Source organism: Anolis carolinensis, unplaced genomic scaffold (assembly GCF_035594765.1).
Source record: "Anolis carolinensis isolate JA03-04 unplaced genomic scaffold, rAnoCar3.1.pri scaffold_9, whole genome shotgun sequence".
NCBI lineage: Eukaryota > Metazoa > Chordata > Lepidosauria > Squamata > Dactyloidae > Anolis > Anolis carolinensis.
This window is the reverse complement of record NW_026943820.1, coordinates 3,835,070-3,857,665: the sequence shown is the minus strand read 5'-3', so window position 1 is coordinate 3,857,665 and position 22,596 is coordinate 3,835,070. Positions and strand designations below refer to the sequence as shown.

The window sequence follows — 22,596 nt, the reverse complement described above, 5'->3', positions numbered from 1 at the left end:
TCCCAAGGCAATCCCAAAAATGAGCATGTGCAGAGTGCCTACAGCTCTGTAGGCATGAAACACAATTCCCAGAGATAGGCATTGGACTTCAGGATCTAGGCAGTTCTTGTTTCAGAAGCCAGGCTTTTTCACGTGACTAAGAATCAGGGGGAAAGAGCCTCCGGAGTGTGAGCAAGACGAAGCTCTGCGATTATGACTTGACGGGGCTCATAAATCAATGCGCTTAAGACATCAGAGTGCGGTCGCAGGTGCATCTGTATGTGTGGTCAGATTCCCTCCCGTCACTCTCAGTTACCCAGAAAGGGCTGGTGTCATGCTCCAAAGGATGGAAACAATTGTGCCCTTGTCGAAGACTTTCATGGCCAGAATCACTGGGTTGCTATGAGTTTCCCATGTTCCAGAAGCATTCTCTCCTGACATTTCGCCTACACCTAGGGCAGGCATCCTCAGAGGTTGAGGGGTCTATTGGAAACTAAGTCAAGTATAAGCCTAGTTTTTCGGCCCTTTTTTAGGACTGAAAAAAACCCTCCTCGGCTTGTCCTGGTGGGCTTACCTTCAGGTCGGCTTATACTCAAGTATATATGGCACATTTATTATTTTTCTCTATTATTATTGGTATTGTTACATTTACTATTTTACTCTATTAATTATTATTACATTTATTAGACCTGAACCGAGTGGGGGATTATGGGAGCTGCAGTCCAAAATTCCCAACTATTCCTAGCTCTGATCCTGAGTGTCTTTGACTCCAGCTCCCATTGGCTCTAAATAAGCATGACTTTTCATAGACTTGGATTGAGTGGGGGATTATGGGAGCTGCAGTCCAAAATTCCCAACTATTCCTAGCTCTGATCCTGAGTGTCTTTGACTCCAGCTCCCATTGGCTCTAAATAAGCATGACTTTTCATAGACTTGGATTGAGTGGGGGATTATGGGAGCTGCAGTCCAAAACTCCCAACTATTCCTAGCTCTGATCCTGAGTGTCTTGGACTCCAGCTCCCATTGGCCCTAAATAAGCACAATTTTTCATAGACTTGGATTGAGTGGGGGATTATGGGAGCTGCAGTCCAAAAATCCCAACTATTCCTAGCTCTGATCCTGAGTATTTCAGTCTGCAGCTCCCATTGGCCCTAAATAAGCACGACTTTTCATAGACTTGAATTGAGTGGGGGATTATGGGAGCTGCAGTCCAAAACTCCCAACTATTCCTAGCTCTAATCCTGAGTATTTCGGGCTCCAGCTCCCATTGGCCCTAAATAAGCATGACTTTTCATAGACTTGGATTGAGTGGGGGATTATGGGAGCTGCAGTCCAAAACTCCCAATTATTCCTAGCTCTGATCCTGAGTGTTTCGGCACTAAAAAGGCATGACTTTCTGTAGACTTCCATTGGTCCAAGGATGCTGGGAGTTGCAGTCCATAATGCCCAACTTTCTTTTCAGCACAAATAATAAAGCCTTTTTTAAAATAATAATAATAATAATAATAATAATAATAATAATAATAATAATAATAATAATTTGGAAGGAAAAACATTCTAGGCCTTTTGCCCCAAGGCTTGCTGGCATGCATCCTCCATGCTGGGAATCCGTTATAAGGACTGGAAGGATTGTTCTCGCGCTCGTTGTGCCAAAAATCGGGTTCCGTTTGCACAAAAGGGAAGCCTTTTTTTTTTTGCAGAGCAAGAAGCCTGGGAGCGAGTCCAAACATCTGTGTATCCTTTCGTCATATGGAGAGGAGCAGCTGCCAGAGTCAAAAAGGGGAACCGGACACATCTTTCTTTGAAGTTTTGCTGACACTTCTGCAATGTACAAAAATATCCATGGGAATGAGCCGTCTACACTGGGGAATGGATGCAGTTTGAACTGCCATGGCTCTAGGTTATGGGATCCTGGGAGTTGTAGTTTGGGGAAGCACTATTATTGTGACCCTTGCATAACGTGGCACAATCAATATAGGTGTATGTGGATATATGTGTATAGATAGATAAATAGGCTGGCACAATCAATGTAAATGTTGTTGTTGTTGTTGTTGTTATTATTATTATAATGACCCTTGGATAATATGGCACAATCAATATAGGTGTATGTGGATATATGTGTATAGATAGATAGACAGATAGATAGATAGACAGATAGGCTGGCACAATCAATGTATATGCTGCTATTATTATTATTATTATTATTTTTATTTTATTTTATTTTGACACAGCAAACAAGACAGATATGCTGGATTTCATATTATTATTATTATTATTATTATTATTATTATTATTATTATTATTATTATTATTATTATGGTGACCCTTGCGTAATATGGCACAATCAATATAGATGTATGTGGATTAGATAGATAGGCTGGCACAATCAATAATATGTTGTTGTTGTTGTTGTTACTATTATTATTATTATTATGGTGACCCTTGCATAATATGGCTCAATCAATATAGGTGTATGTGGATATATGTGTATAGATAGATAGGCTGGTACAATCAATGTATATGTTGTTGTTGTTGTTGTTATTATGGTGACCTTTGCATAATATGGCACAATCAATATAGGTGTATGCGGATATATGTGTATAGATAGATAGATAGGTTGGCACAGTCAATGTATATGTTGTTGTTGTTGTTGTGGTTGTTGTTGGTGTTATTATTATTATTATTATTATTATTATTATGGTGACCCTTGCATAATATGGCACAATCAATATAGATGTATGTGGATATATATGTATAGATAGATAGGCTGGTACAATCAATGTATATGTATATGTTGTTGTTGTTATTGTTGTTGTTGTTGTTGTTGTTGTTGTTATTATTATTATTATTATTATTATTATTATTATTATTATTATTATGGTGACCCTTGCATAGTATGGCACAATCAGTATAGATGGATGTGGATATATGTGTATAGATAGATAGGTAGGCTGGCACAATCAATAATAATAATTATAATTATATGTTGTTGTTGTTGTTGTTGTTATTGTGACCCTTGCATAATATGGCACAATCAATATAGATGGATATATATACACATATATATGTGTGTGTGTATAGATAGATAGATAGACTGGCTCAATCAATGTGTATGTTGTTTTTGTTGTTGTTGTTATTATTATTATTATTATTATTATTATTATTATTATTATTATGGTGACCCTTGCATAATATGGCACAATCAATATAGATGGATGTGGATATATGTGTATAGATAGATAGGTAGGCTGGCACAATCAATAATAATAGTAATAATAATAATAATAATAATAATAATAATGTGTTGTTGTTTTTGTTGTTGTTATTATTATTATGGTGACCCTTGCATAATATGGCACAATCAGTATAGATGGATGTGGATATATGTGTATAGATAGATAGGTAGGCTGGCACAATCAATAATAATAGTAGTAATAATAATAATAATAATAATAATAATAATAATTTGTTGTTGTTTTTGTTGTTGTTATTATTATTATGGTGACCCTTGCATAATATGGCACAATCAGTATAGGTGTACGCGGATATATGTGTATAGATAGATAGATAGGCTGACACACTTAATAATAATAATAATAATATGTTGTTGTTGTTATTACATATATATAGATTGTGCCATGTTATGCCATGTTCGACAGAGAAGGAGTTGTAAAACTACAACTCCTAGGACCCCATAGCACTGAGCCTTGGCAGTTCAAGTGAGGTCAAACTGCATCCATTCCAAAGCTTGGGGAGGTTCCTGGTTTTGACTATAACACCCAGAATCCCCAAACCAGAATGGACAGTGTTGAAGTTTGTGTTTACTTCCATAGAAGGGTTTTCCTCTCCTTCTCGGTTCCCAGCATCTCAGCATTTTGGAGCCTGACCGTGAGACCCGGCCGGCTGCATTCCGCTGATTTATTCCGTTTCCATATGTTTCCAGTCCCACGTTGGGAAAACAGTGTTGTGCTTAATTCCGGACATATGGCTCAGGGACAGAGGCGCCCAAAGCGGCAAAGGAAAGGGGAGAGTGTGCGGTGTCGCCTTTGGGTTCCCATGGCAACTCGGAGTGGGGAAACGTGGATTGTGGGTGCTGTAGTTACCCCCAAAGTTAAGCATTCAGCAGACATCTGATCCATTCCCAAAGGAATTTATCCCTATATTCGATGATCTTTGGAGTCTCTTCCAGGTCTATGATTCAATGGTTCTATCATCATCATCATCATCATCATCATCCAGGGATTGGATGGCCATCTATTGGGAGGGCTTTGATTGTGCTTTTCTGGCATTTCAGAGGGTTGGCTTGGATGATACTTGGGATCTCTTCAAAGTCTATGATTATCATCATCATCCAGGAGTTGGATGGTCATCTGTTGGGAGGGCTCTGATTGTGCTTTTGTTGGACTGGATGACATTTGGGATCTCTTTGAAGTCTATGATTCTATGATTATCATCATCATAATCCAGGAGTTGGACGGCCATCTATTGGGAGGGCTTTGATTGTGCTTTTCTGGCATTTCAGAGGGTTGGCTTGGATGATACTTGGGATCTCTTCAAAGTCTATGATTATCATCATCATCCAGGAGTTGGATGGTCATGGGATCTCTTCAAAGTCTATGATTATCATCATCATCATCATCATCATCCAGGAGTTGGATGGCCATCTGTTGGGAGGGCTTTGATTGTGCTTTTCTGCATAGCAGGGGGTTGGATTGGATGACCCTTAGGACCTCTTCAAAGTCTATGATTATCATCATCATTGTCATCCAGGAGTTGGATGGTCATCTGTTGGGAGGGCTTTGATTGTGCTTTTCCGGCATGGCAGGGGGTTGGATTAGATGACCCCTGGGATCCCTTTGAAGTCTATGATTATCATCATAAAACCACAGGAAAACTACAACTCCCATAGTGTTGAGCAAGGCAGGTTTAAGAGGTGCCGTACTGCATGCATTCTACAATGTAAAATGTTAGGAAAACTACAACTCCCGTACTGTTGCCATGTTCAGTTTACAGGGTAAAACCTCAGGAAGACTACAACTCCCATAGTGATGGGCCAGGGCAGTTTGTGTGGTCCCAAACTGTATTCATTCTGAGTATAAAACCTTAGGAAAACTACAGCTGCCATAGTGTTGAGGAGGGCAGGTTCAAGAGGTGCCAAACTGCATACATTCTACAATGTAAAACCTTAAGAAAACTACAACTCCCATAGTGTTGAGCCAGGGCAGTTCAAGTGCTGCCAAACCACATTCATTCTGTACTATAAACCCTTAGGAAAACTACAACTCTCATAGTGTTGACCCAGGGCGGTTCAATTGGTGCCAGACTGCATTCATTCAACAGTATAAAATGCTAGGAAAACTACAACTCCCGTACTGTTGCCATGTTCAGAGTTTATAGAGTAAATCCTCAGGAAAACTACAACTCCCATAGTGATGGGCCAGGGCAGTTCAAGCGGTGCCAAACCACATTCACTCTACAGGGTAAAACCTTAGGAAAACTACAACTCCCATAGTGTTGAGCCAGGGCAGTTCAAGTGGTGCCAAACCACACCCATTCTACAGGGTAAAATCTTAGAAAAACTACAACTCCCATAGTGTTGAGCCGGGGCAGTTCAAGCGGTGCCAAACCGCATTCATTCTACAGGGTAAAACCTTAGGAAAACTACAACTCCCACAGTGTTGAACCAGGGTTGTTCAAGTACTGCAAAGCCGCATTGATTCTATACTATAAAACCTTAGGAAAACTACAACTCCCAGGACAGTTCATGTGGTCAGTTTGTGTGTCCCAGGGCATATGAACGTCAGGAAAACTACAACTCCCATAGTGATGGGCCAGGGGAGTTTAAGCGTTGCCAAACCACATTCATTCTACAGTGTAGGTCCACTATTCATAAAACTACAATTCCCAGGGCAGTTCGTGTGGTCCCAGGGCATATGAACATCAGGAAAACTACAACTCCCATACTGTTTCCATGTCCAATTTACTGGGTAAAACCTTAGGAAAACTACAACTCCCATGCTGTTTCCATGTCCAATTTACAGGGTAAAACTTTAGGAAAACTACAACTCCCATGCTGTTTCCATGTCCAATTTACAGGGTAAAACTTTAGGAAAACTACAACTCCCATGCTGTTTCCATGTCCAATTTACAGGGTAAAACCTTAGGAAAACTACAACTCCCATGCTGTTTCCATGTCCAATTTACAGGGTAAAACCTTAGGAAAACTACAACTCCCATAGTGTTGAGCCAGGGCAGTTCAAGTGGGGCCAAACCACACCCATTCTACAGGGTAAAATCTTAGGAAAACTACAACTCCCATAGTGTTGAGCCGGGGCAGTTCAAGCGGTGCCAAACCGCATTCATTCTACAGGGTAAAACCTTAGGAAAACTACAACTCCCATAGTGTTGAGCCAGGGCAGTTCAAGTGGTGCCAAACCACACCCATTCTACAGGGTAAAACCTTAGGAAAACTACAACTCCCATAGTGTTGAGCCGGGGCAGTTCAAGCGGTGCCAAACCGCATTCATTCTACAGGGTAAAACCTTAGGAAAACTACAACTCCCATAGTGTTGAACCAGGGCAGTCCAAGCGGTGCCAAATTGCATCCATTCTACAGTGTAGGTCCACTATTCATAAAACTACAACTCCCAGGGTCCCATAGTATTGAGCCGGGGCAGTCCAAGTGGTGTCAAACTGCATTCATCCTGCAACATGGACACACCAAAGTCCTTTGCTTGCAGAAAGAGCTAAATAAAAGATCCTCTCTTCCTCTGCACGCTTTTTCTCTTTCTCTCGCTCTCTGCTTCCATCCTCTCCTGCTTCGCACACTCACAATCGCACACTCACAACCGCACACCCCGTTTCGCCCGGCTCCATCTGCTCACTTGGAACGCTTCCCGCAACCGGGATGCATGCAGGATTAGGGCAAGCCGGCTTCCTCTGAGAGATGGCCCGGCATCACAGAATCAGAGTCCCATGGTATTTGGGGACCCCCAGAGGTCATCTAGCCCAGCCCTGTTTTGCCAGGTAGGAAGACACAATCTAAGCACCCCTAACAGATGGCCATCCAGCCATCTTCAGAGAAGGCCTCTGTAACAAACTCCAGAGAAGGACACTCCAATGATGATGATGATGGAGGCCTTGGCAGATTAGATTCCATCCAAGTGAGGTTCAGAGATGCTCTCCAAGGTGCTGACTTTTGAATTCTTTAAGAGCTTTGTCCTAATAATAATAATAATAATAATAATAATAATAATAATAATAATAATACTTAATTTATATACTGGCGGTTTCCAACCATAAGTACAAACAACATACACTTTCCTTGGTTTTCTGTTGCTTCTGATTATGGAACCTAGATTATGATGGATTCAAATTACGACAGATTCCAGCACCTGTGCCCATTTTTATATATTCTGGTCATAGACCGTAATAAATTGATGATTGATTGATTGATTGATTGACAGATTCCAGCAAAACATTAGGAATATTTTCCTTTGGATACGTGGAATGGAACCAAGGAATTAGATGAGTTTTATTTTAGGAGAATAGATTCCCATGTCTTACATTGGACTAGATAACCCATAATCCATGAATCATCTTCAGGGGATAAAGCTTGGATGCTTTCCTTTAAAGTTCGGACTACAAACCTGAGCAGATCCATCAACAAACCCCAGATAAGAGGCCCAAAAGAGGCCCCCTGCCTCTTAGGAAGAAGGCAAAGATGGGTGAAGTTTGGACTAAAACCCAGTGCGGATCCACCATTACCACATATAGGAGATTCACATGTCCGCAATAGTTGGGTAACCAACTCATTGGCTTCCACTGAAGTTCTCTGTTGGGCATCAGAACCCCTGCTTGCTCAGACATGGACAAGGATGGGTGTAGTTCGGACTAAAACCCAGAGCGGATCCACCATACACAGTAACAGTTGGGTAACCAATTCATTGGCTTCATCTTTAGTGAAGCTCTCTGGCTTTAACGATCCATGGCACCAATCCTGGTGGGCATCAGACCTTTTGCTCACTCGGACATGGTCAAGGATGGTGGAGTTCGGACTAAAACCCAGAGCAGATCCACCTTACAGACTAAAAGTTGGGTAACTTATTGACTTCACCTTTAGTGAAGCTCTCTGGCTTGAACTATCAATGACACCTACCCTGGTGAGCATCCAACCTTTTGCTCACTCGGACATGGTCAAGGATGGTGTAGTTCGGACTAAAACCCAAAGCAGATTCACCATACAGACTAAAAATTGGGTAACCAACTCATTGACTTCACCTTTAGTGAAGTTCTCTGGCTTGGACGATCCATGACACCTATCCTGGTGGCATCAGACCTTTTGCTCACTCGGACATAGTCAAGGATGGTGGAGTTCGGACTAAAACCCAGAGCGGATCAACCATACACAGTAACAGTTGGGTAACCAATTCATTGCTTCATCTCTGGCTTTGACGAACCATGACACCAATCCTGGTAGGCATCAGAGCTTTTGCCCACTTGGACATGGCCAAGGATGGTGTAGTTCGGACTAAAACCCAGAGCGGATCCACCATAAACAATAATAGTTGTGTAACCAACTCATTGGCTTCACCTTTAGTGAAGTTCTCTGGCTTGGACGATCCATGACACCAATCCTGGTGGGCATCAGACCTTTTGCACACTCGGACATGGCCAAGGATGGTGTAGTTCGGACTAAAAACCAAAGCTGATCCACCACTGCCCTAGACTGGAAACCCAATAGATAGGTAACCAACCCATTGACTTCACTTTTAGTGAAGCTCTTTGGCTTTGGCAACCCTAGCCAGTTTTAATCATGAATTTTAAACTTGTGTCCACTATATTTTAATTACCATTCTGTATATTTCAATTCATGTATTTTGTTGAAATACGTGTTAGTATGTGTATATTATATAATGATTATGTGTTCTTAGCTATGTAATCACCCACCACGGGGAGAGGCGGGTAAGAAATAAATTATTATTATTATTATTATTATTATTATTATTATTATTATTATTATTATTATGACACAGCAAACAAGATAGACATGCTGGATTTCATATCACAAAATCACAAGTCAAACACTTCCCAAGTGTCTAGGACTATGTGATGTATTTTCGGATGATGCGTGCAGATCCCAGCAGGGTGGCCTTTTGCAGTTGGCAGATTGTAATTTTGTCAATGTCTATTGTTTCCAAATGCCGGCTGAGATCTTTTGGCACGGCACCCAATGTGCCCATCACCACCGGGACCACCTGCATTGGTTTCTGCCAGAGTCTTTGCAGTTCAATCTTGAGGTCCTGAGAGCGGCTGAGTTTTTCCTGTTGTTTTTTGTCAATGCGACTGTCACCTGGGATGGCGACATCAATGATCCAAACCTTTTTCTTTTCCACAACTGTGATGTCTGGTGTGTTGTGTTCCAGAACTTTGTCAGTCTGGATTCGGAAGTCCCACAGTATCTTTGCGTGCTCATTTTCCAATACTTTTGCAGGTTTGTGATCCCACCAGTTCTTTGCTGCTGGGAGGTGGTAAGTTCCAATGAATCATTTGGGCCACAGAGTTGTGCCTCTGTTTGTAGTCTGTCTGTGCAATTTTCTTACAGCAGCTGAGGAGATGATCAATGGTTTCATCAGTTTCCTTGCAGAGTCTGCATTTTGGGTCATCAGCTGATTTTTCAATCTTGGCCTTAATTACATTTATTATTATTACTATTATTTTTATGATGATGATGATGATGATGATGATGATGATGATGATTATGGAATTATTATAATAGAGATAGAGCTGATCCCACCATTATCGTAGATAGAAAACCCATACACCCCAATAGCTGGGTAACCTACCCATTGACTTTTCCTTTGATAAAGCTCTTGCTTTGGCGATACATGACACCAGCCTTGATGAGCATTACGACAGATACGGCAGTGCAGTTCGGACTAAAACCCAGAGCGGATCCATCACTACCGCAGATAGGAGACCCATACACCCTAATAGCTGGGTAACCTACCTGTTGACCTCGCCTCTGATAAAACTCTATTGCTTTGGCGATACATGATGAGCATTATGACAGATAGGACGGTACAGTTCGGACTAAAACCCAGAGCGGATCCATCTCTACCGCAGATAGGAGACCCATATACCATAACAGTTGGGTAAAAAACCCATTGATCTCACCTCTGATAAAGCTCTCTTGCTTTGGTGATGCATGACACCAGCCTTGATGAGCATTATGACAGATAGTATGGTGTAGTTTGGACTAAAACCCAAAGCGAATCCACCACTACCGCAGATAGGAGACCCATACACCCCAATAGCTGGGTAACAAACCCATTGATTTTGCCTCTCATAAAGCTCTCGTTCTTCGGTGATACATGATACCAGCCTTGATGAGCATTATGACAGTATGGTGCAGTTCGGACTAAAACCCAGAGCGGATCCAACACTACTGCAGATAGGAGACCCATACACCATAATAGCTGGGTAACAAACCCATTGATCTCACCTCTCACAAAGCTCTTTTTCTTCGGCGATACATGGCACCAGCCTTGAAGAGCATCAAACCAATATGACAGATAGTATGGTGCAGTTCGGACTAAAACCCAGAGCGGATTCGAGACTAAACCCTACAATGGATAAGAGATCCAAATGCTTCCAATAATTGGGGACCAATCCATCGATTTCACCTCTAGTGAAGCTGGTGGACATTTAAAAAAAACCCTTTGTAAATGGCCTTGATCATCCTTCCCAAATGCCCGTGTTTTGGAGGAAGGGATCTTGTTTGCCGCCTTCGCTTATATTCCCATGCCATCCTCGCTGCTGCCTGCGTGTAATTAACAGAGTAATTAAAAACAGGATGAGTTAATTGGTATTCATTTATGTGGCAGATGTTTTTAATTGAGATACGAAACAATTTACCTGTTTATATAAACAATGGGGAGGGAAGGCTTGCGGGAAAAAAAAATCCTCGCCGATTGGAAACAGCAATTCCCTGCCTCTGTATTGGGCCAACTTGGGCCCTCCAGGCGTTTTGGACTACAACTCCCACCATTCCTAACAGCCTGCCGGCTGTTAGGAATGGTGGGAGTTGCAGTCCAAAACGCCTGGAGGGCCCAAGTTGGCCCATGCCTGGTTTAAATGCATCCAAAGACATCGCAAACCTTGAAATGAACCTTCTTTCTCATTGTGCCTGGTGGATTTTATCTTGCTGTTTGTGGACCCGCTCCGGATTTTAGTCCGAACTTCAAACGAACCAGCCACGATCCCTCCAAAATAGGTCCAGCATCTTGGATTGGTTCGTAGATCGGTCGGAATTCATTCAAACAATGCTGTAGAATAATGGGAGTTGTAGTTTGGTGGCACCAGGAGTCTTTGAAAGAGAAAATTAAAGACCTTGTGGAACTACAATTCCCAGGATCCCATTGTGTTGAGTTATGGCAATTGAAGTAGGGTCAAGCAGCATTCATTCTACACTACAGTGTAAACCTACTCCTTCCAACCTGAAAAGGCTAAAGACCTTGTAAAACTACAACTCCCGGGATACCATAACTACAAGCTGTAAAACTACAACATCTGGGATCCCATAACTACAAGTTGTAAAACTACAGCTCCCGGGATCCCGTAATTACAAGTTGTAAAACTACAACTCCTGGGATCCCGTAACTACAAGCTGTAAAACTACAACATCTGGGATCCCGTAACTACAAGTTGTAAAACTACAACTCCCGGGATCCCGTAACTACAAGTTGTAAAACTACAACTCCCGTGATCCCGTAACTACAAGTGGTAAAACTACAACTCCCGGGATCCCGTAACTACAAGTTGTAAAACTGCAACTCCCGGGATCCTGTAACGACAAGTTGTAAAACTACAACTCCTGGGATCCCATAACTACAAGTTGTAAAACCACAACTCCTGGGATCCCATAACTACAAGTTGTAAAACTACAACTCCTGGGATCCCGTAACTACAAGTTGTAAAACCACAACTCCTGGGATCCCATAACTACAAATTGTAAAACTACGACTCCCGGGATCCCGTAACTACAAGTTGTAAAACTACAACTACCGGGATCCCATAGCTACATTCCACCCAGATAATGTTTGCATATTTTTTTGAGTTTTGAGTCTCCTCCAGGAGAGATAATGTGGGGTATAAATACTAATAATAATAATAATAATAATAATAATAATAATAATAATAATAATAATAATAGAAGACTGAAGACCTTGTGAAACTACAACTCCCAGGATCCCATAGCATTGAACCATTGCAATTGAATTGAGGCCAAACAACATTCATTCTACTGTGTAGATCAGGCATGGGCAAACTTGGGCCCTCCCAGGTGTTTTGGACTCCAACTCCCACAATTCCTAACAGCCTACCGGCTGTTAGGAATTGTGGGAGTTGGAGTCCAAAACACCTGGAGGGCCCAAGTTTGCTCATTCCTAGTGTAGATGATGCACTTCTAGTCTAAAGGTGATCAGATTTCCTAGACTCCTTGCTTGCAGCAGACGATAAGCAAAGCTCCAAAGATGCTTTTGGCAAACGCCGCCTGCCTGGAGGGAGAGGCCTTGGCAAAATGCCGGCGAAAGAACAGATGGTTGTGCGCCCAGCTGCGAGGAGGAGGTTGCGCGGCAGCTGGCCTCAGGTGTGCCGGATCCTTGCACAGACCCAGGGAAACGTGGTGAGGCAGGTTAATGAAGAGCCAAAGGGGCCCAAGATGTGGTTTCATGCACCTTCCAGTCTGAAAAAGGACCTGTCATGGGTTTTTCTTGGTAGGATTTCTTTGCATTGGCGCCGTAAAGTGCATGCAGTTTGATACCACCTTGACTGCCCTGGCTCAATATTATGCAACCATGGAATAATAGAGAACTTAAAAAGAGAGGCCACAAAAATTAAAATCAACAAGTATAAAGAAATGGAAAGGAAATTCATATGGAAATGGTATCGTACCCCAGCACAATTAGCAAATATGATGAGGAATAAAAATTCAAAATGTTGGCATTGTGGAGTAGGCACATGCGGCGGGAATGTCCAAGGGTAAAAACATTTTGGGAAAAAATGACAGGGAAAATAGAGGAATTATTCAGAATTTCACTCCAAGTAAACATGGAATTAATGTGGATGGACATATTAGGGAGGGAACAATAAGATTAACGTAAAATATCAAGATCTATTCAAAGCTATGATTCTTGCAGGGAAGGCAGTAATAGCTTGAGGCTGGAGAGACGAAAAAAAGTGGAATATGGTGAATTGGAATAACTATTTGTTTGACCAGGTCCAATCAGAAATTATTGCAAATGTAACCTCCGAGGATAAGAAGGAAAATAAAATGAGGAAAATTAAAGAGAAATGGACAATATATTCAGATTGGATAAAAAGTGGCAAAGCCAATGTATCTATTGTACAGAAATGGGAAAAGTTGTGCTCATGGTTGGAGTTAAATTTCTAATGGAATTGTGGTATGGGGAGGGAAGGGGGGAAAAAAAGAATGAATAGAATGATGATATATTAGATATGTGAGTAGACAATATAGCAGGGAAGAGGATGGAGAAATGTGATAAGAGATAAATGATGTGTAGGTATGAACATTTGTATTAAATGTGCAATATACTCACAACATGAAATATGAGATAATATCAATAAAATATATATTTAAAAAAAATACTATGCAATCATGGGAGACCCATCTTGGAAGCTAAGCAGGGTCAGCCCTGGATGGCACTTGGATGGGAGGCCGCCAATGAATCCCAGGTGCTTGTGGAGTTTATTTGAAAGAATCATGGGTTTTTCTTGGTAGGATTTGGGTGCGTCTGCACCATAGAGCGCATGCAGTTTGGTACCACTTTGACTGTTCTGCTTGTGGTCTACTAAGGCTTTTAAGTCTCGTACAACTAGACACAATGACTTTACTCGACTCTAGACTTCTCTTGATGTAGCCTAGAATCGCATTGGCCTTTTTAGCTGCCGCATCACACCTTTGCTTCATGTTTCGCTTGTGATCCACTAAGTCTCGTATTACTTGACACAAGTCTTATCATTCCAGGTGAGGCCTGAACGAAGTGGAAGAAAGATTATGACTTTACTCAACACTAGACTCCTCTTGATGCAGCCTAGAATCGCATTGGCCTTTGTAGCTGCCGCATCACACATTTGCTTCATATTCCGCTTGTGATCCACTAATTTATTTATTTACAGCATTTATATTCCGCCCTTCTCACCCCGAAGGGGACTCAGGGTGGATCACATTACACATATAGGCAAACATTCAATGCCTTTTAACATAGAACAAAGACAGACAAACATAGGCTCCGAGCGGGCCTCGAACTCATGACCTCCTGGTCAGAGTGATTCATTGCAGTGATTCATTGCAACTGCTCTCCAGCCTGCGCCACAGCCCGAGCCCACTAAGTCTCGTAGAACTTGATACAAGTCTTATCATTCCAGGTGAGGTCTGACAAAAGTGGGACTATGACTTTACTCGACACAAGACTCCTCTTGATGCAGCCTAGAATCGCATTGGCCTTTTTATCTGCCGCGTCGCACCTTTGCTTCCTGTTCCACTTGTGGTCTACTAAGGCTCTTAAGTCTTGTACAACTGGACATGATGACTTTACTCAACACTAGACTCCTCTTGATGCAGGCTAGAATCGCATTGGCCTTTTTAGCTGCCGCGTCGCACCTTTGCTTCCTGTTCCACTTGTGGTCTACTAAGGCCCTTAAGTCTTGTACAACTGGACATGATGACTTTACTCAACACTAGACTCCTCTTGATGCAGGCTAGAATCGCATTGGCCTTTTTAGCTGCCGCGTCGCACCTTTGCTTCCTGTTCCACTTGTGGTCTACTAAGGCTCTTAAGTCTTGTACAACTGGACATGATGACTTTACTCAACACTAGACTCCTCTTGATGCAGGCTAGAATCGCATTGGCCTTTTTAGCTGCCGCGTCGCACCTTTGCTTCCTGTTCCACTTGTGGTCTACTAAGGCTCTTAAGTCTTGTACAACTGGACATGATGACTTTACTCAACACTAGACTCCTCTTGATGCAGGCTAGAATCGCATTGGCCTTTTTAGCTGCCGCGTCGCACCTTTGCTTCCTGTTCCACTTGTGGTCTACTAAGGCTCTTAAGTCTTGTACAACTGGACATGATGACTTTACTCAACACTAGACTCCTCTTGATGCAGGCTAGAATCGCATTGGCCTTTTTAGCTGCTGCGTCGCACCTTTGCTTCCTGTTCCACTTGTGGTCTACTAAGGCTCTTAAGTCTTGTACAACTGGACATGATGACTTTACTCAACACTAGACTCCTCTTGATGCAGGCTAGAATCGCATTGGCCTTTTTAGCTGCCGCGTCACACCTTTGCTTCCTGTTCCACTTGTGGTCTACTAAGGCCCTTAAGTCTTGTACAACTGGACATGATGACTTTACTCAACACTAGACTCCTCTTGATGCAGGCTAGAATCGCATTGGCCTTTTTAGCTGCAGCGTCACACCGTTGCCTCATGTTCCGCTTGTGGTCTAGACTGTAAAGGAAGAGCCTTCATCCCTTCGAGCTGGCCTTGACGAGCCCACAACATTGCGCAGAGGCTGGGAAATGACCCAGATGAACTTTTCCTCCCTTTCTCTTCGCCCTCCGGCTTTTCCCAGCCGCTCAGGCTCTGGGGCCGTCTCCAGCGTGCAATCACGGGGCCTAACACAATCCAGATGGAGAGCCCGGTCCCTGGTGAGCTTATCGGGAGTTGTTCTTGGCTGCGCGGCCAACACACCAGCGGCAGCAGCTGTGAGAGCAGGAATGCGCATCAGCGGTGGCGGGCGGCCTTTATTTGGAAAGAGGCGGGCAGCAGCGGGGCCAGCTCCCCACACATCTGGCTTGCATTTGGAGAGCATGGAGGGGCTGGGATGCGCGGCCTCGCTTTAACCCTTCCTTCTTCGTTCACATTGGGAAAGTCAGAACAGAGAGCCCTTTCCAAAGATATCGGGTGGACAGTGGCACATTTCCTCATCTCAGGAGCATGCGCTGCGCATCTCAGCACCACAAAGGTTTGGATACACCTGTATTGACTTGAGTCGAATGCACCATCGAATCTAATGCGCACCTCACTTTTCAATACCCTGAAACCAAAAAAAGAAAGTCTTGTAATTACTGGCGAATGTAATTCGCAGCGGTTAAAAGTGCATTATTTGTAATTTGGCCCAAAAAAGGTGCGCATTACAGTTGCTATGTGCTTATAATTCCTGATTTGTAAATATATATATAATAATTGAAACCAGGGATTCTTGTAAAGTCTTGCTCTCCTCTGTTTATTTACAGACCGGCTTTGTTGTTTGCAAAGAAATACTGCACTCTGTGCATGCTCAGAGGCCTCATTGATGCAGCATCCTAGGACAAAGCCGTAATGCTTGAATCCAGGGATTTTTGTAAAGTTTTGGTCTCTGTTTATTTACAGACCGGCTTTCTTGTTTGCAAAAGATATTGTACTCTGCACATGCTTAGAGCCCCCATTGATGCAGCATCCTAGGGCAAAGCTATAATGTTTGACTCCACGGATTCTTGTAAAGTTTTGGTGTCTGATTATTTACAAACTGGCTTTCTTGTTTGCAAAAAGTACTGCACTCTGCACATGCTCAGAGGCCCCATTGACGCAGCAACCCGGCACTTGATTCCTGGGCTGCTTGCAAAACCAAAGCCACTGTTTATATCCAGACTGGCCTCCTTGCTTGCAAAAGATACTGCACTCTGTGCATGCTCAGAGGTCCCATTGTTACAACATCCCAGGGCTTAATTCCTGGGCTGCTTGCAAAGTCCATTCCTCTACTTATATCTAGACTGGTCTACCTTGTTTGCAAAGGATATTGCACTCTGCACATGCTCAGAGGTCCCATTGATGCAACATCCCAGGGCTTAATTCCTGGGCTGCTTGCAAAGTCCATGCTTCTACTTATATCTAGACTGGTCTATGTTGTTTGCAAAATATACTGCACTCTGCACATGCTCAGAGACCCCATTGATGCAGCATCCCATTGCTGAGCCGCAGCACTTGAATCTTTGTTCACTTGCAAAGCCTGGATCCTTGTTTCTATCCGGACTCGCCTACCTTGTTTGCAAAAGATATTGCACCCTGTGCATGCTCAGAGGCCCCATTGATGCAGCATCCCATTGCTGAGCTGCAGCATTTGAATCTTTGATCACTTGCAAAGCCTGGATCCTTGTTTCTATCCGGACTTGCCTACCTTGTTTGCAAAAGATATTGCACTCTGCGCATGCTCAGATGCCCCATTGATTCAGAATCCCATTGCTGAACTGCATCACTTGAATCTTTGATCACTTGCAAAGCTTGGATTCTTGTTTCTATCCGGACTTGCCTACCTTGTTTGCAAAAGATATTGCACTCTGCGCATGCTCAGAGGCTCCATTGATGCAGAATCCCATTGCTGAGCTGCATCACTTGAATCTTTGATCACTTGCAAAGCTTGGATTCTTGTTTCTATCCGGACTTGCCTACCTTGTTTGCAAAAGATATTGCACTCTGCGCATGCTCAGAGGCCCCATTGATACTGCGTCCCAGAGCTGATCCACAGCCCTTGCAAATGCCAAGGCCCTATTTCCAGACCAGCGTTCTTGTTTGCAAACGATACCGTACTCTGCACATGCTCAGAGGCCCCATTGACGCAACATCCCATAAGGCTTGAAACCAGGGATGCTTGTAAAGTTTTGGTCCCTGTGCCATGGAATCTAATGCGCACCTTGGTTTTCAAAACCCTGAAAGCAAAATAAAGTATTTGCTGGAGAATGTAACCCTGTCTGTTGTTCCCTGTCCAAGAAAAGTCATTTTGCAGGCATAGCGGATGCCACTAATGGGATGCTAATGGGATTGTGTGCTGATACGGCAACATTGCGCAATGGTATGCATATTGGAATGCGCAACCAAGTGTGCAAGGGAGTGCAGAGCCCAACAAACATCCATAAATGCAATGGTACCATATGTGAAGTTCGGCAGCCTTGAACCGAATGCAGACATTGTGCATCGGAGAGCAATTTGGCTATTTGATTATTTGCACAGTTTTAAAGTGTGTTGTGTGGTTTGAATGGGCTTGTATGTTTAATTCTATTTTAATATTGGCATGTTGTAGATTTCATTTAAAAACAGAGCATTTAAAAGTGTATGAATGCCGCATAAAGCTGCCCAAGAGTGGTAACATTTGGGAATTTTCGATAGAAAGGCAACATGGGTTTGTTTGTTTTTGTGTTTACAGGTGTTTGTGTTATTTGTGTATTTTATTTTGTGTTACAGTAGAGTCTCACTTATCCAACATAAACGGGCTGGCAGAATGTTGGATAAGTGAATTAAGAAAAAGCCTATTAAACATCAAAATAGGTTATGATTTTACAAATTAAGCACCAAAACATCATGTTATACAACAAATTTGACAGAAAAAGTAGTTCATTACACATTAATGCTATGTAGTAATTACTGTATTTACAAATTTAGCACCAAAATATCATGATATATTGAAAACATTGACTACAAAAATGTGTTGGATAATCCAGAATGTTGGATAAGTGAGACTCTACTGTATTGTGACTTGGCCCCATGTTAGCCACTCCAAGTCCCTTCGGGGAGATGGAGGCGGGATATCAAAATACAGTTATCATTATTATTACTATTATTATTATTTCAAAGTGCATTTTGTAATGTTGCAAGCCACTTTGCATCTCGGTCAAGAGATAAAAGCAGAATAATAATAAATAGACATTGACAAAATTACGATCTGCCAACTGCAAAAGGCCACCCTGCTGAGATCTGCGCGCATCATCCGAAAACACATCACACAGTCCTAGACACTTGGGAAGTGTTCGACTTGTGATTTTGTGATATGAAATCCAGCATATCTATCTTGTTTGCTGTGTCATAATAATAATAATAATAATAATAATAATAATAATAATAATAATAATAATAATACAGTAGAGTCTCACTTATCCAAGCTACACGGGCCGGCAGAACCTTGGATAAGCGAATATCTTGGATAATAAGGAGGGATTAAGGAAAAGCCTATTAAACATCAAATTAGGTTATGATTTTACAAATTAAGCACCAAAACATCATGTTTTACAACAAATTTGAAAGAAAAAGTAGTTCAATACTCAGTAATGTTATGTTGCAATTACTGTATTTATGAATTTAACACCAAAATATCATGATATATTGAAAACATCGACTGCAAAAATGCCTTGGATAATCCAAAACCTTGGATAAGCGAGTCTTGGATAAGTGTGACTCTACTGTAATAACGGCAAAGGAAGGATGCTTAGTCCGTGGATTCAGACAGTAAAATATCTTGGGTCAGCTTTTGTATTTTTCTTTGCAATAGTTTCCCCATTTGTTTGGCTGCTCCAAGTCTAGAAGTCTTCTGCATGGAATGAATGCTATCTATATATATAAAAGGGTAATGAAATTTCGGCCTAGGACAAAACAACAAAACTACACATCCCAGAAACACTAAACTTGGCAGTTTATTTATTTATTTATTTGCTACATTTATATGCCGCCCTTCTCACCCCGAAGGGGACTCAGAGCGTCTTAACAAATTAAATTTACATACAATATTATATTATTAGCATAGTACAATATTGGTAATAAATTACTGTATTGTACTGTATCAATATATTGTAATGTTATTAGTAATATTACATGTAAAATATAATATATAATTAATATTATTATATTGTATTATTAGTATTATATTGTATTACAGTTTATGCCTCTACGTTCATACAACAAAAAGTAAAGAAAAATAATTAGAGGGAGAGGAATAATTGTTTTTATCCAATTGCTGCCAGTTAGAAGGCTAAGCTCCACCCACTTGGTCTCCTAGCAACCCACTCAGCCCAGGGGACAGGCAGAGTTAGGCCTCACTTAGGCCTCTTCTGCACTGCCTATAAAATACAGATTATCTGATTTTAACTGGATTATATGGCAGTGTAGACTCAAGGCCCTTCCACATAGTTATATAACCCATTTATAATGGACTTAATGTAAGGTAAAACCTTTACCCTTTACCTTAACTACCACCAATTCCTCAATACTTTATTTCCCATACCACCAGACTTCGCCACAGCAACGCGTGGCCAGGCACAGTTAGTCCTTTATATTAAAGCAGATGTCCTGATGCATTGGTTGGGTAAAGTTTGGACTAAAAACCAGAGCGTATTCACAATCCCCTTGCCGGGTAGAGAAGGAATGCCACCTTCTTCTTGTTCTCAGGCAGCAAAATGTCTTGGATCAATTTCACAGGCTAATGATCAGATATTGCACTAAGCATTGGATGCACTTGGGTCATTTTCATAGGCTAATGATCAGATATTGCCCTAGGCATTGGATGCACTTAAAAACTTTGTGCGGAACCGGACACATGGTCCTATATTGCTACGAACCTCCCTATATTGCTATAGTGAATCCGATATTCACCTATATTGCAATGAACGCCAAAAGGATCAAGTCAGGGTTTGATTAGGATCAATGATAGGATTAGAAAGAGACCCCAAGACCCCCAATTCGTATTGAAACAGAGTGAGACCATGGAGCAAAAAAGCAAAGCCCTTGTTCATTTTTAGATCCTCGCTTCTCCGCTCAGCCCTTAATGGAAAACAGATGTCGGAAAGCAGACACGCAGTTGGGACAAATTATTTCGCTCCCCCCTCCCAAAATTCCCCTTCCACAGTAATTCCCAACCCAAGGGGAAAAAAATAAAGAAAATAAGACGCATTCTTGCCTCCTTGGAGCCATTGAGGGGACGTTTATAAGCAGCCCCGTTCCCAGAGTCCTGCTTCCAAATATGGGTTTTATTTATGGCTGTATTTGTTTATTTTGGCGCAGAGCCACTCCATCCGCAAGCACCGGCTTTCCAGGATCCTTGGTGAACTCTGTGTGCGGACAGGAGGCCTTTGGCTGGCTTGGTGCACTTACACTGTAGAGTTAATGCAGTTTAATTCTGCTCTTAACCGTCACGGCACAATGCTATGGCTTTGTAGTTTGGTGAGGCACCAGTCCTCTTTGGCAGAGAAGGCTAAAGCCCTTGTAAAATTACTTCTCCCCATGCTCAATCGCATTGAGCTGTGGCAGTTTAAGTGGTGCCAAACTGCATCCGTTCTACAATAGGTGTGCCCTTAAAGACTCTTACTAAACTACAACTCCCAGGGCTCCGTCACAGGTGTCAAACTGCATCCATTCGGCAATAAGCCATGGCAGTTCAAGCAGTGCCAAACTGCGTCCAAAATACTATAGGTGTGCCCTGAAAGACTCTTACTAAACTACAACTCCCAGGGCTCTGTCACAGGTGCCAAACTGCATCCATGCTATAATAGGTGTGCCCATTAAAGACGCTTACTAAACTACAACTCCCAGGTTTTCATTGCAGGTGTCAAAACTACGTTCATGCTACAATAGGTGTGCCCTTAAAGACTCCTACTAAACTACAACTTCCATGGCTGTGTCAAACTGCTTCTATTTGACAATCGCTGTGCTCTTAAAGACTCTTACCAAACTACAACTCCCAGGGCTCCATGACATTGAGCCATGGCAGTCCAAGCGGTGCCAAACTGTATCCATGATACAGATGTGCCCTGAAAGACTCTTACTAAACTACAACTCCCAGGGTTTCATCGCAGGTGTTAAACTGCATCCATGCTACTATAGGTGTGCCCTTAAAGACTCTTACCAAACTACAACTCCCAGGACTCCATGACATTGAGCCATGGCAGTCCAAGCGGTGCCAAACTGTATCCATGATACAGATGTGCCCTGAAAGACTCTTACTAAACTACAACTCCCAGGGTTTCATCGCAGGTGTTAAACTGCATCCATGCTACTATAGGTGTGCCCTTAAAGACTCTTACCAAACTACAACTCCCAGGACTCCATGACATTGAGCCATGGCAGTCCAAGCGGTGCCAAACTGTATCCATGATACAGATGTGCCCTGAAAGACTCTTACTAAACTACAACTCCCAGGGTTCCATCACAGGTGAGAAATTGCATCCATGCTACAATAGGTGTGATCTTAAAGACTCTTAATAAACTACAACTCCCAGGGTTCAATCGCAGGTGTCAAACTGCATCCATGCTACAATAGGTGTGCCCTTAAAGACTCTTAGTAAACTACAACTTTCATGGCTCAGTTGCATTGAGCCATGGCAGTCCAAGCTGTGCCAAACTGCATCCGTTCTACAGTAGGTGTGCTCTTAATGATTCTTATTAAACTACAACTCCCAGGGTTCCATCGTAGGTGTTAAACTGCATCCATTCGGCAATAGGTATGCCCTTAAAGACTCTTACTAAACTACAACTCCCAGGTTTTCATTGCATGTGTCAAACTTCGTCCATGCTACAATCGTTGTGCCCTTAAAGACTCTTACTAAACTACAACTCCCAGGACTCCATCGCATTGAGCCATGGCAGTTCAAGCGGTGCCAAACTGTATCCATGATTCAGATGTGCCCTGAAAGACTCTTACTAAACTACAACTCCCAGGGTTCAATTGCAGGTGTCAAACTGCATCCATGCTACAATAGGTGTGCCCTTAAAGACTCTTAGTAAACTACAACTTTCAT

The 22,596-nt window shown here is 42.3% G+C and overlaps 1 protein-coding gene across 4 annotated transcripts in view; it reads left to right on the top strand.

Annotated features, from left to right (window-relative positions):
- The window catches only part of cbfa2t3 (CBFA2/RUNX1 partner transcriptional co-repressor 3), a 65,593-nt gene that overhangs the window by 4,413 nt on the left and 38,584 nt on the right, over positions 1 to 22,596 (top strand). Inside the window, exon 1 of one of the 4 annotated variants that reach the window (XM_062961887.1) lies at positions 13,517 to 16,025. The exons of 1 other annotated variant lie outside the window; for it this stretch is intronic. In XM_062961887.1, the coding sequence (XP_062817957.1) occupies positions 15,998 to 16,025 (28 nt within the window). In that variant the 5' untranslated portion in view covers positions 13,517 to 15,997. Of the gene's footprint in view, positions 1 to 13,516; positions 16,026 to 22,596 lie in introns of those variants that run through there. 2 more of the 4 variants (XM_062961886.1, XM_062961889.1) reach the window with 2 other exon arrangements.